General features: G+C 40.4%; 3 protein-coding genes across 3 annotated transcripts in view; 1 reads left to right on the top strand and 2 right to left on the bottom strand.

Annotated features, from left to right (window-relative positions):
* Positions 1-200, bottom strand: part of RTF1 (RTF1 homolog, Paf1/RNA polymerase II complex component) — a 28427-nt gene extending 28227 nt beyond the window's left edge. The window contains exon 1 of the mRNA XM_036383945.2: positions 57-200. Within this exon, the coding sequence (XP_036239838.1) occupies positions 57-134 (78 nt within the window). The 5' untranslated portion in view covers positions 135-200. The remainder of the gene's footprint in view (positions 1-56) is intronic.
* A 154-nt stretch (positions 201-354) lies between these two features.
* NDUFAF1 (NADH:ubiquinone oxidoreductase complex assembly factor 1) lies at positions 355-7707 on the top strand. The gene is made up of 5 exons (XM_036384814.2): positions 355-501; positions 1736-2352; positions 4157-4342; positions 5546-5620; positions 7276-7707. Exons 2-5 carry the CDS (start codon positions 1849-1851, stop codon positions 7414-7416), a joined length of 906 nt encoding a protein of 301 aa, XP_036240707.1. The 5' UTR covers positions 355-501; positions 1736-1848; the 3' UTR covers positions 7417-7707.
* A 945-nt stretch (positions 7708-8652) lies between these two features.
* NUSAP1 (nucleolar and spindle associated protein 1) lies at positions 8653-21085 on the bottom strand. Its single transcript, XM_036384321.2, has 12 exons — positions 20993-21085; positions 19810-19875; positions 18581-18769; positions 17387-17561; positions 15797-15880; positions 14980-15080; positions 14232-14291; positions 13853-14040; positions 11733-11908; positions 10852-10962; positions 10179-10284; positions 8653-9701 (listed from the first exon to the last, which is right to left on the bottom strand). Exons 1-12 carry the CDS (start codon positions 21083-21085, stop codon positions 9614-9616), a joined length of 1437 nt encoding a protein of 478 aa, XP_036240214.1. The 3' UTR covers positions 8653-9613.
* Positions 21086-21390: the final 305 nt, after the last annotated feature.

The raw sequence follows: 21390 nt of genomic DNA, 5'->3' as shown, positions 1-21390 counted from the left end.
CCTCGCGCGGGCCGGCGATCCCAGGCCCCGCGTTTGGGCCGGGCCTGCCCGCGCACCTGGTCCAGGTTCTCCTCGCTGCCGCTGTCCTCGGTGTCGGAGTCGATAAGGACACGGCCTTTCCGCTTCTTCACCATGGCGGAGCCGGCGGTGCCCCCTCCCCGCCCCGGCGGCGGCGGCGGCGGCGGCGGCGCTCGCACGGCCCGGCCCGGCCTGACCCGCGCCGCCCGCCCGCCCGCCCGACACAAAGGGCACCGCGCATGCGCGGCGCGTGGGGCGGGGCGAGGGCGGGGCGTCCGCCGCTGCCGCCGTCCCCTCAGGGAGCCGTGCGCTGTCCCCGCGGCCGCTCCGCCGGCGACCGGAGATCCGCGGCGATCCCGGGTCGCGCCTCGGCCGCCGCTGTGGGCGGGACGTCCGTGGCCGCCGTCGGTGGCGGCGGAACCGGAGCGCCGCGGCGCTCGTTCCTTGGCCGGCCCAGGGCGCGGCGGACCCGGCGGCGGGAAGGTGAGGCGGAGTGGGTGCCGAGGTCTGTCGGTCACGGAGAGGCGAGGGGATTCGGCCGCCGCCCCCCCGCCCTGGCCTCGCCTCTGCCCGCCGGGCTCAGTCGTGCGGGCGGGATCCGGGCCCGGTGCCCAGGCCGCGGCGCAAGCGGGGCCGAGGCGCCGCAGCTGCCGGGCCGCGCACCGGGCTGGCGCTACAGCGGCGGACAAGGCTTCTAAAGCCTTGCTGAGGGACAAAAACCGGGCTAAAGTAGAACGCATTCGAATTCTCCGCTCTCTTCTGGTACTCGGGTGAAGCAATGAGGAGACAGGGTTTCTTGATCGAGAACTTGCTCCGATCGTAAAGTGCACGATAGAGCATAATGTGGTGTAGCTTTAGACATAACTTAATTAGAGTGTGAGAATAACAGTAGTAAATTTTACAGTGAGTAAAGGAAGGTGAGTGACATATAGAGGACATGAGTGGGGTGCCTGACTCCATTCTTAAAAGCTCACAGAAGTTGAATGCATGTGACATCGTTTTTGGTTTTGTTCTGTGGCATGAAAAAAAAAAACAAAAACCAAAAAAACCCGTTTAATTTTACAAGGAAGAGAAAATAGCCTCTGTACAGAGCATTGAGCAGAATTTTCCTAAAGCCTTATAAAAAAAAACCCCATATTGAACTCTAGTCTTTCATGTTAAACTTTTCAGTCTTTGCAAATGTCTCTGTAATCCTAACACAGGTTGAGGATGACTTGGAAGAAGATTGTGGGACTTAGTATTTGAGAAGTCTTGTCATCTGTGTCAGATGAAATTGTGATTTTTGTCTATGTGGCAGCAGCATCTGCCTGTTGTGAATTTGTGATTTTCATACAGGAATAAAACTTTTTAGTTATGTAGGTGTCATCTTTTAGAAACCTTCATGAGTTGTTTTTGCTGGTGTTATCCATAACACCTAAACTTATTGTTGGAAGGGATGAAGAGAAATTGATTTTCTTTTCTTTTTTCAGTTTTATTTGAAGTAGTTTACTTGAGTTTTCTTATTTGCATGGGGATTTTACACCGTGGGGAGAGGGGAAAGCATAGGTTGGAAGTCAATAAATAAACTCAAGCTCTGAGGAAGTGTCATTCCTGATGGTTTTTTTCATTCTGTTTTCCAATGACTTGGATTTCTAGCTAGTATTGATTATAAAAGTTAAATAATTTCACAAGCATCCCATATGTAATTTTTTATAAGTTTTTCTCTTTTTCATTAAAGGTGAAGATCAACTACATAACTACAGTAAGATAACTCTGAATACTAGTTCTGTTGTTAAATTAATTTCAATCCATTAATTGCCTTACTGGACGTGGATTCTTCAAGTTACCAGTATGGCTCTGGCTGTGATGCTGCTGAATGGTACTTCCTTCCACGGTGGATGCTGCAGGCACAAAGTTTTGCTCTCCTCACTTGGACCTCTCCTCAGCAATTCAAAATTGTACAGCAGCTACAGGAGGCCCGGGGCAGAGCCTGAGAAAAAACTGTCTTGGCAAAATGCTGATTTCAGCTTTAAGAAGAGCATTGATCACCTGAAGACTCAGCTAAGCTTGCTGAAGAAGGAAACCCAAGATTACTTAAAAGGACCTGGAGGCAATCCATTAAGTCGGCACTTGATGGAACAAACAAGGGTGTTGTGGCAGTTTAGGAGCCAAGAAGATTTAAATAAATGGGTTATTTCCTCTGATGTGGAGATTGGAGGGAAAAGTAAAGTTTACATCAAATTGGGTAGGAATAACCAGGCTGCTCTGCTGTATGGAACCCTCAATACAGAAGTGCCTCGTGATGGGGAGACAAAATACAGTGGATATTGCAGTATGAGATCCAGACCAGAAGTGGTAAGTACAGCTCCGTGTTCGCACAGCTTCTCATACCGGATCTGAGGGTGTTTGTGGAATCCCAGTGACAGCAAGTGCCTGCTCTTTCCTGCTGATCACTTTCAGGAGCACTGCATTTTCTCTCAGACGTGTAATTGCTGCTGTGCCGCTTTGACTTCGAGGGAAGTTAAATTTTTTCTTGGATTTCGTTTTCCTTTCTTAGAAAAGGAATATACATATTTGATCATTTCCTTATGTACAATAGACAGACCTGTTTGCAGCATCCTTACAAATGAAGGATCTGGAATGAAACTTTATATCCAAAATTGGAATCATTGAAATAGACATCTTTCTAAATTAGAAGTTGATTGAATGTGTCATAAGTAAGAATTTTCTGGGCTTTAACTTGGTCTATTCATCAGACTTTGTTAGGGTGAATGAATCATTTTCTCACAGGAACAGAAAACAGTGCTTTGAAATGTACTTTTTAAAGGTTGACTCCTACTGTACATCAGAAAAAAAAGTAAGACACAAATCTTTGATAGCTCAGAATTGAGCAAAATAGAACCAGAAATGGGTGTGCTTATTATGGATACTTCTTGTTTCATCCCTTATTTCTAAGCACCTTTAAAAGCCAAGGAACATTTTCACACACTGGATAAAATTCTTAAATATTTAATGTGTCTGTTGTTTGTGTCTTGGCACAAGTGCTTAGGTAAATTAATTTCTGGGCCAGAATCTTGGGGAGCAGAGAATATGAGTAAGCAAAATCAATGGGTAAATGAGAGGCATATGAACAGTGATTAAAATGGTGACATTAGATCAGGTGACTGGAACAAGTGGAGTCTTGTCTGAGTTAGACTCTCAGGACTGCTACTGACTTTTGCAAATGTGACTCAAACTTTCACCTCCTAATTCTGAAGTAGTGGAGTGTATCAGTCCATCCTTGTTTAAGTAGAAAGGCTCAAAACTGTTAAAACCATAAAATGAAGTAGCTACAGGCTTTATATTTATATATTCATCATCTACTTATTCTGTTACCTACAAGATGAGTTGGTAGAACAATAGCTGATAGGTAATCCTAGTAGTGCTGTAAAATAAAGGGGAAGCATGTGAATTTTTGGTGCTAATTTTGACTTCTTGGCAAGTCTGGCCAAGAATAACCCTGCCCTCTGCCCCTCAATGCTCCAAGTGACTTCAGTGTATCTTTCTGAGGACTCTTGGATATGTCATCATGCAAATGACAACATCAGGATTTTTCAGATCTTTGGAAAAATGCAATAAAGAATTAGATATGCTTGCAATCTTATTATTTTGCACAGTTAATGAAAAATAAGTTGTAAACATTAAATGCTCCCAGTGTTCATTAGTCTTCTGTTGGGAAGTTATCAAAGAGGATAAATTATTTCACTGCTTCAATTTCCTGCCATCACTTCTGAATGATCTAGAACTGACCACAGAATATGAAACTTAGTGAGCTACATAAGTGCTGATCTATCACTGCAGCATTTGTGTAATTGCCTGGTAGGGAATTCAGTCCTAGGAAGGAGGCCTGATTTCTGATAGTTACAAGATTGTGACTTATAATGAAAGTGTGAGTCCTCAGGCAGCAATATTGCAATTTGTGGTCTCTGATAGAGTGCCGAAGGAAATTCAGTGAGCTCAGCAGCCAGGGTGAGGACAGAGTAGCTGTGTTCACTGTGTTACAGTAAATACTATCTGACATAATAACAAGGGCAGTGATCAAGGCAAAAATGCTCTGTTCCTCATGTTGAAAGTGTCCCTCTATTAATGAGAAATAATTTTATTTATCAATAATTTGTAGGGATCTTTTAACAGGAAGAAGTATTATGACTGGTCAAACTTCAACAGTCTGTATTTACGTGTCCGTGGTGATGGCAGACCTTGGATGGTAAACATTTATACAGACCCCTACTTCTCTCATCAAAAGGATGACCTCTACAGCTACTTCATGTTTACCCGAGGAGGCCCATACTGGGAGGAAATAATGGTGAGCTAAGGAATCTTTCAAACTAATGAGACCATCTTGTGGTCCTGGCCAAAGCACAGGAAGGGGAATTCTTTCCACATTCACAGTTTATATTGCTGTCCACTTGACGTTTTCATTATACAATAGACATGTGCCTTTGACTTGGGAGTTCCCAAAACTGGACTAGGGAGGGCACACTGTGCAATTGTGTTAGAGAATCGAACCACCAGCTATTTCTCTGAATGCCTACTGTTGGCTCTTACTGGATTAACAGGATAGATACAGCAATTGAAGCTTAGCAGGTGTTGCCTGGAATATTCTCTGTGGTAACCATTTTATCTGTAATGCAAATGGGTGTGGGCTGTTGGAGGATTTGTTCCATGCAACAGGATTTGCTTAACTTGCAGCCTCTCTGGAGTCAGTCAGACTCAAGAGTTGGGGTTTGTCATTTGTGACCTTTGACTCTGTGACACAGAATAATATTTTTAAGTGTGAGTTGTGGCTCTTTTCTGGTGAAACTTGGCGACCTTTTGTAATTCTCTGATGACAACTCCAGGGAGGTTTGCACATCCCTATGAAATGCTGTTGAGTGCTCCACGATACCATTGTCCAATCATGTGGGAAAGCCTGCTGTTCCACAGACGAGGAGCCAGGAGGATGAAAGTTGGAGTGTCATTGCTGGCTTGGATGTTTTCCTCTCACCCTCACCAGCCACCAGCCCAGCCAGCCCTGCTTTCTTGCTCCCACTACTTTCAAAGAAATTTTTACATTACCCTGAGGTGCTTTGCTAGAGATACCGATGTCTGAGTATGAAGTTTGCACTGTGAAATCCACAGCCTGGGTACAGATGAGCTGTCAGTATGTGCCCATGGTAGACTTTGCAGTAATTTCTGGTTGCTATTTCCGTGTTACTGGAAGAAGATATTCTCTCTGTAAGCAGCCACCTTCTGTGCTGCAGCCATTCACTGTGTCCTGACAGGGTAGCGCTCCTGTGTGATGGCTGCAGCCACCACAGGACAGAGTGGGCCTGGAGCTGGCTGCGAGAGGCCACTTGAAGGGTTAATGTGGCCCCTTTCTTTGTGCCAGTTTTATGTACCCAATTAATGCTAGTACCAGATACAGCAGAGTGTTACTTTACTAACATGTTATTTTCTTTTCCCTAAGTTTCTATTTTATACACTAGTGAGACTAAAGTCTGATTTTGTTTTGTTTTGTTTATGTCAGATTCCATTCTCCAAATTCTTTCTCTCCAGTCGGGGAAGAGTCCAGGATAACCAGCACCCTGTCTGGTTAGACAAGGCAAGTTTTCTATAGGCTTTATTTGAAATTTCATTTGAAAAGCAGTATAAGGAACACACAACTGCTCTGTAAGAAATTCAGAATTTCCTTCAAGATGGCCTGATATAGATAACTTACAAATTCTCTAATGTTTGTGAATTTGCAATTGAAGGGCCTCTTCATGTTATAAGGTACTTATTCTCATGTGTGGTAAATGAAAACATAAGTTGTATATGGTCTATTTAAAAATATTTACTGGGAGTTAAAGGGAGAAATCAGTACTTGATCTAAGTATCCTCCACTGAAGTTTTGTTGATGATTATTTTATGTATAGCATTTGACAGCAAAAATTATGCACTTGCAGGGTAATTTTGCAAGCATATTTTAAAGAAACCCAAAAATCAGGGAAGCAGTGTGAAGGTAATTTAAGAAATCTTAATAAAATGTCTTGGTCACACTCTTGGTCACACGCTGAATATTTGGAGTTGGAAGGGACCCACAGAAACCATCAGGTCCAACTCTTAAATGAATGGCCCTCATGCTACTAATGTATGTTTTCCTAGGAGCCTGGAAAGGCAGAAAATAATTGTTAACTAGGAATAAAAAAGGCAAGAAACAGTCAATGTATCTAGGGCTTGCAAAGGAATAGATTCTTTAGAGCAGAGTTTAGGTGACTCCTGTAGATTATCTGTAACAATGTGATTTGGAAAAAAGGAGCTTTAAAAACTCTCTGGACTCCAAAAGCCAAGGGGCTGCTTGTAGAGCTTGCTGCTGGGAAGGAATAGCATGGAGAGCATTAGAATGATCCAGAGGAGTGTCAGTGCATTTACCTCGCTTTGTTCTGTTCTTTATTTAGCATATATTTGCAATATAGATTTAGATTCAGTCCACATTTATTCATCTGACACGTCCTAGACATTATTTTCCCAAACTTACAGCAGTCCTTAAAATCATGGGCACTGCTCAGACCTGCACTTTCAGCAGGGCTTTGGGGCAGCTGAGTTTGTGAGGTGGCCTGCACTGGTGACTGGACTGAGCTGGTAATGATGGAGGTGTTTTGTAACATGTGAGAGCTGAGGGAGCATTTGGGCAAGCCACAGGCTAATAGAGAGCAGGCATGAGCCACACAGATTTGTGCTTATATTTAAGAACATTATTCTAATTGGGAAACAGTGGCTAAGAACCTTGTCTTACTATTAAACTCAGTAATTAAGTTTCATGCCAACTTAAACTTAACACCAAACCAGACATTTTAGAATTTTTCACAGAGTAGATGGTGTATCACTGTCTAGAATGATCCCTTCCATCCTTAATTACATCTTTGTTTCTCCTGTTAATGAAAGAATTGTGATTTTATGAAAATGTGTTTAGAAACTCAATTGTGATGAAAAGCATGAAGGATAAAAGTAACTGTTGCTTTAGGCTCAGGCCATTTTAAATCAAGGGTTTATTTACACAGTGGCAGAAAGGCACATGTGGAGTCATTTCCCACTGGAGTCTGTATTGAAAATGGGGTAGGGAAGTGTTCAAGCCTTAAAAAATGCTGCTGCATTTTGAACAATACCAGTTTAAAGAAGATCGCTGTGATCAGCATGGAAAGTAGGGAATTGGGAGATACAACTGAGTTTGATGGTAATATTATAAATACTGTTCTACCCTCTGTGTCTTTTAACTAGGTTAGAACCCTTGGATTCACCATTGGAGATAAAGTAGATGGTCCATTCCAGCTGGAGATCGATTTTATTGGTCTGGTAAATGACAGAGCTCATAAAGAAAAGTTTGCCTATGAAGCATATGACAAGAACACTCCAGTCTAAGCTGGGCTGGTGTCCTTTGGAACATTGTTCAGATATTTGGTTTATTTTTATAGAATACTTATTAACATGTGGCTTTTAACAACTTGAAGGACCTATGTAAACATTAAAGAGATAAGTGCATGAAGTGTGGCACCACTGGCATCTTGAAACTCCCAACTACAGAATCATGGAGAGACTGTACATAGATGGATGGACTGCAATGTAGCCTGAGAGCAGTTGTGATGTTCTTACAAAGTAGTGACTCTTCTTGGCTTCTGTCCTGACCTTTACTGAAATAAAAGTATTTCATGAGTTTGTTGTTCTTTTCTTGTCCACCACTTTCATTTTCTACATTGTGGTTTATTGACAGTTGTAAAACACTTGCATTTGCTAGTTTTAAACTGAAAAAGGTATGAGAATTAATACTCTGAGGACTGGTGCGACTCAACTTCTGAAATTTACAAAGAGCAGCACCAGAAGTGGAAAAGGCAGAAGTATTGGCTCCTCTAGATAGCTAAAAAAAGAAAAAGCTGCCACTGCTAATATTTAAACAAGAGCTATGCAGCAGGCTTGACTTTTCCTTCAGAGCTGTTGAAGATAATCCTAGAATGATACAGAGCCAAGGAAGTTGGAAAGAAGCAATGCTCCAAAGGAGGGGTGGGAGGAAAGCTGCAGCCTCTGTCTGCTCCCTGAGGAGGCAGAGCTTGCCTTAGCATCATTACAGGGCACAGCAGCTCCCATTTCTGCTGTGCACAGTTAGCCTAACTCAGCTGTGTTGCAAGAATTCACAGCCTCAACTGCTGCACAGAACCTTAACACCTCCCTTTTGCAGAGAAATCCAGTTTTCAGTAATTCAAGATAACCACTCAGCACTTGTTTTGTAAAGGGCATGTTTCAGCTGTCAAATTTAAGTAATCAAAGCACTGACCTCCTCCTCCAGTGACCTTAAGTGTACTTTATAAATATTAAATGTACCTGTATTTTATAGGGAAGAGACCACAATAAAGCAAGCTGAAACAGAATCTTGTACTACCATTTTCCTTTTGCACTGAATTCAGCAGCTTAATTGTAGAAGAAGGATCATACCAGGAAAATACCAGAGCAAACATCTTTCATGGAGTGGGAGGCAGGTGAGTTGGTGAGGAAAACTTGGCACAGGAAAACACAGCAGTAAATACAAGTGTGAACAAAATGAGTGCCAGAGTAAGGAAGTTGTAGTTGGTATACTAAATGATAAAGCCAGTGATAAATAGGACATATACAAAATATTTGTCTTTATTAAAAAATTTGCTTTTTCTTGACATTGCAACATATATTTGATGGGACACTAAATTCAGTGAAACATTTATTTGCTCAACAGCTGAGATTACAACTGCTAAATTACCTTTCTACTTCTATCCCTAAAAAATCCAGACAACTTTTCTATGCATTTTTTAAATGCAAAAATAACAGCTTCTTTTAAAACCAAGGTATTGAGTTTTACATATTTATACAATTATAACATCTCAACACAATTATAACATCTTCTAAGCATCTTAGAGGTGAAAAGCAAGAGAATTTTAACATCTGCTATTGACCATAGAAACTGTTCAAAGCATGCAGTTGGTAATTTGTAAATTCAGTTGTGACTATTTCAAAAAGGTAGTTTACAATTATGTTATGCATTAGTTTGCCAGAGAGCTTGCATATTTTTTTCTTCTCTTTGAAATTCCCTACTATTTCATAGGCATTAGATTAGAAATGCTGAATAATTGCTGTAACTTAGAGCATTTAAGGATTGATCTGGAGAACAGAGCAAGCACGTACTTCCAAATCTTGTCATTTTGAACACTTGAGGAACATTTGAAGCTGCTGGTATCTAAAGCCTGCATTCTAGCACACAAGTGCATTCTGATGTACAAGTCTATCCTAAGTTGCAAGGAGGCTGCTCGAGCATCTTTTTTCCACTTATATTTTCTTCTTTAACATCTTTTAGTCAAGTAAATTAGCTAAATGAAAACATTATGAAGCAACAAGAGAGTTCTAAGGCCCTGAAAGTTTAGAATTCTCATCTTAGTAGAGAAGTTGATCATCATTATGCTCAGAGCACATTACAAGGTCTCATTAATTGCTTTCTGGATTCCACTAGCTAAAAGCAACCTGAACCATACACAGAGCACAAGCCTTTAAATGAGAGGAACAGTATTTACAGTGAAGTCTTAGATACTTCTTGTTCATCCTAACACCCAGATAGGCCTCTACGTTTTCCAAGAGCGTGAGCCTTTTTCTTTTTTCTGTCTTGCTCAAGCGTCTCACGCCTTTCTTCCCTGGAGGGGAAAAAAAAAGACCATGTCAAGTTTTATTAAAGGTAGAGACACTAGCAACCAAAGGAATCTGAAGCTGACCACAGCCTAACACAAGTTTAATCAGCGTGCTGCCTTTGCCATAGGCAGAGATAAAAGTACCACTATGGACTGAACCCAAACATTCAGGCAAATACATCTGATGAGACATGCAGGTCTAACACTTGAGGTAACAGCATGGTAATATCGACAGCTTCTACCAAGATGAAGGTGAATCTCCAAACCCTGGAACTGATACTCTTCATGGAAAAAAAAGTCTTAAATTCAGAGCAGCCTTTTGTTGACCTTCTTGAAATTGAACAGTCATTGGAAGGCCCCTTGAAAACATCAGTATGATTATACAAAAGTATTCTTTCCTAAGCTACATTTAAATCCTAAAAGAATGAATCATCATATTACTTTAAGTAACACTATCTATAAAAAGACGAGTGGCGTACTAACCTTGTCTGGAGATGTGGCTGCTTGTAATCTTTCCTATGTGAACAGATACCACCAGACCTACTGAGAACAGCATTTTCTTTAAATTCTCCCCACGGTTTTAGTCGTCCTACAATTTAGGAGCAAAACGAGAGACTAGTTTAACAGTTTAGTAACTAACTGTGTGCTTAACTTCTTATCATGAATTTATCCTAGCTAGCCTGTTTCTTATTGGTTGTTTTGAAGATGAAATGCCTCTTTAAGCTGTATTATCAGTTTCACCAGCCCATTCCCTACAAGTAGTTCTTCTGTAAGTAGAAACAAGTGACTGTACTTAGAAGTAACACTTACCATGCAAAGTTCAGCATCTCGCATGAGATTAAAAAAACCCACCTTGTTGTGTAAGGAATATTCTGTATTTCCTGTACATGCATCTATTCAGTGGAATGCAAGGATATTTATTCTTGTATATATGGGCCTTAGGTCATAAAAATCCTAATCTTCAGTAGGGAGGCTCTTGAAGCATGTATTATGAAGAAATTTAACATCAGACTATGTGGGAACCCATAGAGAAAACAAAAGGGGCAGGAAAAGAGACTGTAAACTTTGTTCTCATTGTTTGTATCAAAGTGCCCCCCCGCAGGAGCAGCTGAGTGCAAGGGGTATGACCACCACAGGCTGCGCAGGGTCACAGTACCTTTGTGTGGCTGATACCGAAGTGGCCGAGAGAGACTTGCTTTGAGATCAAATGTCTTCTTTCCACTTGTGGGTTCTGCAGGTTGAGCTCCAAACTTGAAGGGGGTAAGAGCTACAAAAGGCACCAAGATACCATCATTGGAGTAGCAAGAGCATCAATGTACACAGAAAGACCACACTGCGATTACCAAGACCAAAGAGCCGTTAAATGCCCCTGCTGCTACTTCTAAAGATAGAATTGCACAAACAACACAATTCTCACTTGAAATAGGGAGAGGCAAGAGTTGTAGAGTACTGGCCCTTTAGTATTATACAGAAAACCAGGAAGCTCTGGGTTCTTGACCCGTGCAAATATGCCTGTAATGCTAAGGGTGCCAATGGCTGGATAGCAGAGAAATTGTTAGTAATCAGATAACTTCTGATTTTTCTTAATTTTAGTTCCTGAGTTATCAGGGTCCTGAGGCTGATAACAGGTTATCCTAAAGCACAGCTAGAAACCTGATGCATGCTAACCCCACAAGAAGAATGAGACCTCTGAGAAGGTGTCAGGAATTCCTTTCTGTGCTGATGGGGTGTCCCTGTATCTGCTATATGAATCTTCTGCTATGTAATTCCTAAAGGTCTTAGAAGACTTTCTATCCTCTTTTCTGTAGGTAGCTAGGTACCATATGTTTACGTTGTGGCACTTAAACATTTTAGTTAAACCACTGGAAAACAAAGGAAACAAAGAAACTACTGCAGTTTCTGAAGAACCAGTCATAAATTAGAGAATTAAATTAAAACCTGGGTCTACATGACATTCGATTGTTAAAAACTTGTACAGTAATTCAGTAAGACAAAAGTCTTGATCTGAAAGAGCCAAATAGTCACCATCCACCTTACCCTTTGATGCAGTCAGGTCATTATTTCTTGCATTTCCCTTACTGTTCTTCTGACTTAGTAGTTTGCAGCTCTTTTGAGTGTCAGGTGTGCAGATCTCCTCCATGTATGGAGACATTCTAGATGGAGTCTTGGTAAGAGAGCGTTTGTGCTCATTATCTTTTGTGGCTTCTGAGAACCTGAAAGATTTTAGAAGTATCAAGACAAGTTCAGTCACCTACAAGGAATGTAAGCAATGTGCCAGAATATAGAAGGTCCCGCCTTCTATATTAATTATTATTAAATTATTTATTACAGATAGAAATATTTACTGTGTGAAAGATGTTCACAGCTCATACAAAAACTGTACTAAAATACATTGCTGGTATAACACTTTAAGTTTCAAGCCAGTGTCAATAGCAGTAAGTACTACTAGAAACTACAAAGAACTGACTTTCTTGTTATTTTGAAAAGCAAATATACTTGGGTGCAATAAGCTAGTAGATTTATTCACCAACAGATGTGATTTACTTTAGACCTGGATTCTGTAGTAAAGCATTGCATATTTCATTAGTTTTAAAATTCAAATTAAGAAAAACTGAAAGACAACTAACAGAATGCTGGACCTCAAAGACCTACAAGAAGAAGAAGCTGAAAATTTTGAAACACACAAGTTACCTGCATACCAAGACACACCCATTCCATATGTATTCCAAATGTGTATATACACATTTTTAATGAACACCTATGATTACTCATACGTGCACATGCATAAAAATCAAAATCTTGCAAAAATGCATGAGAATAAGCCATGAGCTTGCAAGATTTAGAAAGACAAGGAGTAAATGTTGAAGAAAGCTGTTTTTGTGGACAAGCAAGTTTATGATGAAGTACAGCTTGCAAGGTCCACCACCACAGTGCAACTGTGGAATGGAATTTTGGAAGCAAATTCTGAAAGTGATGTTTTGGTTCACATATTGCTGGAAGTCAATTAGGGCTACAGTGAAGACATCCAAGCTCATCCAAGAGGACACTAGAGGCAGTGTATTTTTTACATTTGTTATCTATTGAAATAAAAAAGACATTTAAAGTAAAAACAAAGCCATTAAGTTTGCAATCTTGATTTTGACCTTTGAACAGCAGAAGACCTGCATTCCAAAGTCTCATAAATATATATTATCAGCAATATGAGAAGTTGCATTATCTGACTTAAAAAAAAAAAAAATCCCACATACACTTTAGTCAGGGACAAAAAAAAAGCCCCAGCAGCCATGATCTTGGCATGCAGAAGTGGAAAAGTGAAGGTCATCAGAGCAAGGAACACAACCAAGGCCTGTGAACAACCGTGTATTGTTAGCAAAGGGAGAATATCTAATCAGAACTTCAGTCACTGTGGAAGGTTAAGGAAACTGATTAAAGTCAAAATCAGTATAATAGTTAGAAATCAACAAAGAAATAGCAGAAATAAAGGCTTTCATTAGAAGTTAGAAATTTCATGCAATATTAACACTAATAGAGAATTAGATTACTGTGGAGGAATGATGACATACACATAATGTTCTAAAAGGAAATGAGACGAGGTATAATAGCATTGAGTAAGAATTCATCCATTTAGCAATTGCTCATGACTTCTGGTGTCAGTTCCCATCTGAAACAGTCTGCTTATAGTAGTCAATCATAAGAGGACCCATGCTGTGACACTGAAGGGGAGGGAAAGTAGAGGACAGAAGGAAGAAAGTACCTAAAAACCATTGCAGGAATACTGAAGAGAGTTCTGATTTTAAAAATTTACAGAAAAATTAATTAGGATAAACAGAAACTACTAGGCTGCCTGGCAAAAATAGAAAACCTAACACAGTAATAGAAGAAAAATAATTTGCTTGATTTTGCATCATTTGGCTTCAGAAAAATGAAAGCCAGGACTTGAGATTCTTCTAACAGACATAAAAATGAAGAATGAAGACAGTAACAGCACAATGAGGCTTAAACCACCCAAAAAACCAGGCTGAAAGTTAGTAATCAGAATTAGTCTTGCATAGTTCATTTTTGGAAGAGAAATAATGTAGTAAATTCACAGTCAGTGTTAATTATTTCATATGTATCACATCAAATGGATTGCTGGTAGCTTTGGTTTGTTTTTTTACCTGACATTCATTTTGGATGTTGAAAGTACAGAAGGATGAAACGAAGATTTCTGGGATAAAATGCTCCGATTAGCAGCGTTCAGAGAATTGCGTGGTGAGCGCCGGACATTACAAGGAGTGCTGGTGGTGGAGAACCTGCCTCTTTCTGGATTTGGGCTGAATAAAAATCTTTTGCCACTGGCTTGTTTCTAGGGAAAAGCAAATTCTGAGTTACCATACTCTGATGAAAATTTATCTACAAAGCAGCCAAGAGGAAGGGAAAACACACAGTGAATCAGAAGCATATGGCCTCTTCAGTTCTCTCCCTTTTTTTCATCTTTAAAAGCATATTTTAAATGTAAGTATTTTTATTATTAAATTGACATGAAAAAACACATACCTTAGAATATGGAGTGTCTTTTTCTGATGCTCTTAAAGGATTTGATTTTCTGGTCAGCACCTGCCAATAGTAATTTGTCTGAAGTATACATTGATACAATATATGCCATTAAAAAAAAAAAGTAGCGTTCAGGAGTTTCATTCATTGTTACTGTTTGATATGGACAGTGCTAGAGTAACCAACCTGAACAATTCTATGGCCATTGCCATATTCATTCACACATTCATTGATGCATTACTGTCACTTTTTTAGGCTCTACTTTGTGAGAGGCCCTGTCAGCAGCTTTCACCCATGTGAGGGTGAAATACAAGAACTGAGAACAACACATATTGAATGTATTTTTAAGGAGAATCATATGCAGCCATGGGATGATAATTCAGGCACAAAAGAGAAAATTCCTGCTCTTTGAAAAATAACCTATCCCCTTGGTTAAATTTTGCAGCAATTAAAAAAGTTGTAAACAAAAGATCCAGGAGATCTTTCACAAAAGTAATTGCGACAATTATTTTTACTCAAAAACCACAAGTTAGTTGTTGGTTTCTACAGCTGTACACTGTTAACACGTAAAACATTGTATTGTTTTATAAGTTATATACAAATAACTATATACATTGGTTATAATATTCCACTGCAGGTTCACATGACCAGCTACTTACTGATCTAAAGAGACCTGGTAGGACTTTTACAGAAAGGCCCTCGAAATAATTGAATATGCCAACAATGGGTATCTTCCCAAGTTATCTCTTACCTTGACTGCACTGCAACTTTCATTCAGTTTTTTTTTCCTCTCAATGTAGTCAGCAATAGATTCCATTTTCTTGAACTGAGCCTCATGCAACTTTTTGAAGTCTAAGAAGTTCCAAAAATAAGAACATTCACAGGTATAATTTGGTGTTAAGGGAGTTTAGTACATAATAGGAGAATTTTGTGACACCAATTGTCATGGCCTCAAAGAAGCCAATGCATCCCTCTAACTAAAGGCTGTCCAACCAGCTGACCAAACAGGACCAAAAGAATCTTTCACCAGCAACATGGCCCATTACCTGGTAACCTAGAGGATTATAGAATCATGGTCTGGGTTGGAAGGGGCCTTTAAAGATCATCCAACCCAACCCCCAAATTCTGCAGTTAAAGAAAACAATAAATACTTCTACATTTGAGACGATTTAACACATTTTAAGAAGTGATGAACATGAGCTAATGTATAGTAATACAGCTCAACCATAGTATTTATAAAGTGAAAACTAAACGAGCATGAATAATAGCATGTATGTGTTCCTGTTCTTTCAAAATCATTAATACAAGTTTTGTATGGAAAAGTACCAAAATGTTCAATAAACCAGTTTTTTAACATACATGCCAGTCATTTACTACTATGAATTTACAAGCTGGAATATATACCTTGATATGTAACATTTGGGAATTCTTTTTTCTTGCTTGCTTTTTACAGAGAGAATATTCTTTCATTTGAGAATGAATAGAAATCTGAGTTTTAAAAAACTAAGCCAAGTCTCCCTTTACACAGAGAAAACACATCTCTTCCTAGAGATGGCAGGTTATCTTACTTGGTGTGGTAGCTGTCACTCCTGCAGACCTAGGTGCACGGCCTACATGTAAAGGGATCTTCCCTCCTGCAGGATGAGCATTACCTGGTACAGCAAGATTAGACAAAATCATTATGACTCCTGGATGATTTAAAGTAATCACAGTGGTTTTAAATATTGTTCCAATGTTTGTTTCAAAACACACTTTATCTCTTCAAAGCGGGTCATATTAGGTTAGTATCTTATGATAGTAAAATATTTTTCAGGGAAAGTTTACAAGAGACCTGTGCTTGCGGTAAACAAAAACTTTAAACTCACGGGCCTTGGTATGTGTTTTTTAAATGTTGATACTAAAGAAGAAATACCTTTTGACCAACTTTTCTGCCACTGCCTTATTTACATACAAAGTCCAAGCTATTGTTGTCATCTCTGTTCTCAAGTGTAGTAATACGCTCATGTTCACATTTTAATGATTAATTTTCTTAAGGAAAAAAATCAGGTAGCAACTTTACGTCAAGTTCAGCTTTTGCATGTCAACAGCAAACACTTGTATTTCTGGTCATTCACATCCCTTCAAAAGTAAACTTAGATGACTACAATATATTGAAAGAAGTCCTTATTGGAAACAAATAATGGCATGCAGTTAAAAAATCGATTTAATATTAAATGCAGACTTGTTACTACAGCTATAGGAAAAGATGAGCACTGTACCAACTGTCAAGATGAGTGATGTCCCCTCATACCCTATTGCTTTTGTTTTTAAAAACAAAGAAAATCGTTTTAGTTCATTGAAAAACCCTATTTCTGAGCTAGTTCAAAATTATTGGTGGTCTCCCATAAGACTGTCCTTGTAAATTCTATGGAACAAGAAGAATATCCATAATAAACTTACAGACTACATGCACTGAGCCTAACAGAGCAAATGCAGAAGTGTATCTTACTTGACAGATCCCTCAATATCAAGAAATTATCAGATTAGGTGGACAAACCAATTTCTTCATGTCAGCTACATACATAAAGCAGTGGGAGATAAATTAATTCCTATTTTCAGTGGCATCATGTTTGACGGACTAAAGACACCACCAGATGAAAAAGTGATCCAGTGGAATACATTCAGATACTCTACAGATACAGGTAGTTCAAACAAATGGTAAAGGATTCTATGTTTTCTGCTGATTTTACTCCTGGAAAGCAAAAGATAAATCTGTTCCTCTGTAGAAAAAGATAAATGGATCATAACGAAGCAAGTCCTCCCTTTCTTGCCACCTCCTAGAGGCCAAACAACACCTCAAGGGTATTCCAAAAGGCATTGATCCTTTTGGAAGTGTAAAACTCAAAAACACTCATATCTCTCTGAAAACTCCTTCACTAAAACAAGAGTTCTGAAGTCAAAGCCAGCAAAATTCCTACACTGCAGAATTTGTGGATTTGTGTTACAATGTTAAACAAGTAACACAAACTCAAACCAGACCAATTTTCTTCTGGTAGCCCCAAAACAAGTTACTGATCAACAGATGCGCCACAAAAATGGTATGAAGACACAATAAAATTATCTTTTGGTTATTCTGAGCAGCACAAATTGAAGTTACTTTTATCCAATTTTCTACTTACGTTGTCCTCCCCAGCCTTTAGTAGAAGTCTTCTCTGCCTGTTTCTTCTGTCCAGCACCCATCCCTGGATTCTCAATATCTCTCTCTTCAGTTATTTGGATTTTGTTTTGTGATATCTTCTGTCCCTTTTTGTGCTCCCCCTGAGGCACTTCATTTTCTTTCATATCAGAATGCGCCTGCAATTTAAACATACCTTGTTTAAGCAGTTTGTTCCAACTGGATATAAAGCAAGGCTGTTGTTCTGAGAACAGTGAGTCAGTGGAACAGATTGCCCAGAGAGGTGCACAGCCTTCATCCTCAAGGGTTTTCAGCATCAGATTGGATAAAGCCTAAAGCACTGGGCTCTAACCTCACAGCTGAGTATGCTTTGACTGAGAGATTGAGCAAGAGATTTTCTGAAGTCCAAACTGAGTTAACCTGTGAAATACTCACCCTGTTACTTCACAAACTTAGATATATTAGAAAGCTTTGACCTGCATAGCTCTCACATTTTAGTATAAAATTGCCTTTATGGATTAAAATTAATGATTTGTAAGTAAGATTAAATTCACTGAGGATGTTACTTTTTACTGCTGTATTTTTGCATACTGTACAATTCTCTAACACTAAAAGACTAATACTCCTCATTTTCTCATTCCCCTCCTCTACCTCAGTAAAAGTCTTCCAGACAGTTCTTAATTTACCTACTCCTTGTAACTCAAAAAAACTTCAACCTTCATCTCACCTGTAACTTTCTCTCCCTAAGTCACACAACCCTCACAATAAAAAAAATTATGACATTTAGGCAATTGTGCAACTTCTGATAATTTTTTCTGTACCAAAAAAGAGAGAACAGCATTATTTTAGACAAATTCTGAAACTAGCCTAAGATTCGGAATATTACAATGAACTAGCAGCCTTACACTCAGATAAGGTGTTTGGAATTGTATATTTCTTACAGGAATTTATTGTCTTGAAGCAGTGACTAGAAGTAATGTCTGTTTATTATGGGACAGTGCATAAAGGGACAAAAGCCAGTGCTACAAAATACAAAAGACCAGTACCAGAATGCGTGCATATCAATTTCTGTATGTGTCTATACACATACATATGAATACATACCATCTATAAATGGTGACTGAAAAGAAATCAAGTGTGCTTAAATTATGCTCAGAGGAAGGGAGGACAGCACACAAAAGCATGCCAAGCAAATCACCTGTTTCTCATCTGAAAGCACTGGGTTTTCTTCACTGCTGTTAGTTTCCTCATGGGAGTTCCTCTTTTTTCTGGTTATTTTCTTATCCTGACCACGTCTTTTTGTAATGAAACACACTGAATCAGACATTTCCTCCTGATTGCTCAGTTCTTCTGATTTGATGGAAGCAGATGCACTCTTTACAGGACCCTGTAGCAGAAAAATACTATAACTGGAAGATATCTGACACAAATATGAATTAAATACTCCAGGGACAGTTTCAATTTTATTATGTAAAAAAGTATTTTATACTAAGGATAAACAGAAGCATACCACATAGCAGCATAGTAATCAAGAAACAGGCAAAATATAGATTCCCCTAAGCATCAAAGCTCATTGTTTGGAGACTTTAAATACAATTCCTATGACTGGTTTATCACATTTCATTTTAATAATTTATAATAATCTAATATTTTATTTTTGAAATCTAACTTGCATGATGCCATGACCCTCCCATATTTGTACATTTGTGGAATACTCTTCAGCAGTAAAAACAGGGCTCCTTTCCTGCTCATGAAAATTTTTAAAAACCTGACAAGGTTCCTCAAGCCTTTAAAGATTTTTAAGGGATGCACTTAAAGGGAGATGTATTTTAGAAAAAGGAGATAACAAATTACTTTAATCAAAAACATTGCCACATTCAACAAAACAATTCAGCTTACAGAAAATTTTTTAAAAAGTTAAGAAAACAAAACACTAAGAGGCAAATAAAGGAAGTAGCACAACTATATTGCTTTCTTATAGGGAAAGTAAACTGTAGTAGATGCAAAATGCTTTCCAATTAGTACCTAGTCTTCTTCATTTAGGCATGCAAAATGAATAAAATATTTTTATATTTGCTACTGAATAATGTCTAGAGCCAAACAAGCAAGAATTAAGGTTTGTTCAGTGGAAATAAAATGTCATTGTTCACAGAGAATAGGTTTGTACTGATGCTGAAAAATACATTGGTAATTTTGGCAGCTGAAAGGAAATCAGCTTTCAGTCATAGAGGCTGCTTCAAAACTAACATTAGCATATCTATTTCTATCAGCATATAAGTACTTAAAACTAAGGGCACTAAGAAGAGAAAGGTATTTCTATTACAGTTCCCATTGTGGTCAAAATCACTCTTCAGGACATGCTCTGCTCTATGGGTTACAAATTAAGGTTTACATTTCTTAAAAGCAAGGTCTGATTTATTATGTTACCATATTTTCACTTTCTTCATTTGTCCTTTCAAAGTGTTGCTTCAATGATTCCAATAATTTGTCCGCCTGAAGAGAAATCGAAACAACCCATGAACCAAAGAGTCCATTAAGTCACTGAAGAGCTGCCCAGGCCCAACCCACATCCTAGAAACTGATCCAACGAGCGAGCAGAACATTTCCCGAATCCAACAGCATAAGGCATACCTAGGACTCGTTCGAGTCAGTCAATGAGAGAAAGCGCCTAAGGCCGCAGATAAATCTGCAGCGTATTCTCCACGGAGGCACAACGGCAAATTTCCTTGACTAGGTTTCCCCTGCTCTATTGTCGAGGAGGTTAATTGTTCAAGGAAGGAGACAAACTGTTTTAAGCCCCACAGCGCAGCTGAACTTGAATTAAAATTGTGTCAAATTTCTGCAATTGCTTCTGCCTTGCCCATGCTACATGCAAAGCATTCTTTTCATCCCTCGCATACGTTCAGCAGTAACAGTAATAAAACAACGATGAAAACACACCAAGCTACGAAAGACTCTTAAAGACCTAAGTAGACAGGTCAGCACAAACACAAAGAAAGTACCCCCAAAACTAACATTTCCAGAAGAACTCTGAGTCCTGTGAGGACAGGGAACTGCCTTGTCCACCCAAGATCTTTCTTTTAAGGCTCTATGAGTTGTGCCATTGCTGCAGGAGGAGCCGGGCCGTGCCTCACAGCACCCGCAGCTCCAGGCAGGACCCTGGGGCGCCCTTAAGCTTCTCGCCCTTAAAAGCGACCGCCCTCTCCTCCCGTAAGGTACTCTCTTGTCACTGTTCCTCCCTGTCCGAGTCGTCAGAAAATAAAACCCAAACCAACAAAGCCACACAAACAAACATAGCTACCCGCACCGGGGACACCGGCGTGGGGAGCAGCCGGGCCAGCAGAGGAGGGGCAGCCGCCCCTTCTCGACACCCGGGGAACACCGGAGTCCCGCTCTCCCTCTCCCCCTCCCCCAGTGCGTGCCCGCACCCCGGACGGCCGCGCAGCCCCTGGGCGCCCCAGGGCGAAGTCACCGCCGCACCCCGTGGCGCTCCAGACGCAGGAGGGTGCGCCCTGGGAGGCTGGGGACGCGTTCTCGCTACCGGGCACAGGGGCACCCCAGAACCCGGAGCTTCGTGGGCAGCGCTCCCTCGCAGCCACCCCCGCCTCACCCGAAGGTTGGCCCTCAGGCCAGCGGCCTTAGCGATACGCTGGAGCTCGGCGTATTTCAGCGCCTCCAGGGGCTGCAGCGAAGAGAGCGCCATGACAGCAGCTCCCACCGAGCGGCCCTGCCCGCCCGCGCCAACCGACACGGCTCGCACCGCCCCCGCCGTTCGAACTGGCCCGCTGCGCCAGCCCATTGGCTGGGCCAGGGAAGGGGCGTGGCTAGAGGGGGCGGAGCTCGAGAGCCGCCAATGGCGGCGCGGTCCGCTGCGCGTGCTTATTTTCAAGCGCCATGAGGCGTTCCCGGTAGAGAAAGTCGCGCGCGGTGTGGCCCGCTGCCCAATAGCCGCGGGCGGCCAGGATTGACGCGGCCACTGACCAATAGCAATGCAGATATGCGAACCAT

Source organism: Molothrus ater, chromosome 6, assembly GCF_012460135.2.
Source record: "Molothrus ater isolate BHLD 08-10-18 breed brown headed cowbird chromosome 6, BPBGC_Mater_1.1, whole genome shotgun sequence".
Lineage (NCBI taxonomy): Eukaryota > Metazoa > Chordata > Aves > Passeriformes > Icteridae > Molothrus > Molothrus ater.
The sequence above is the reverse complement of the archived record's forward strand: the minus strand, read 5'-3'. Positions and strand labels throughout refer to the sequence as shown.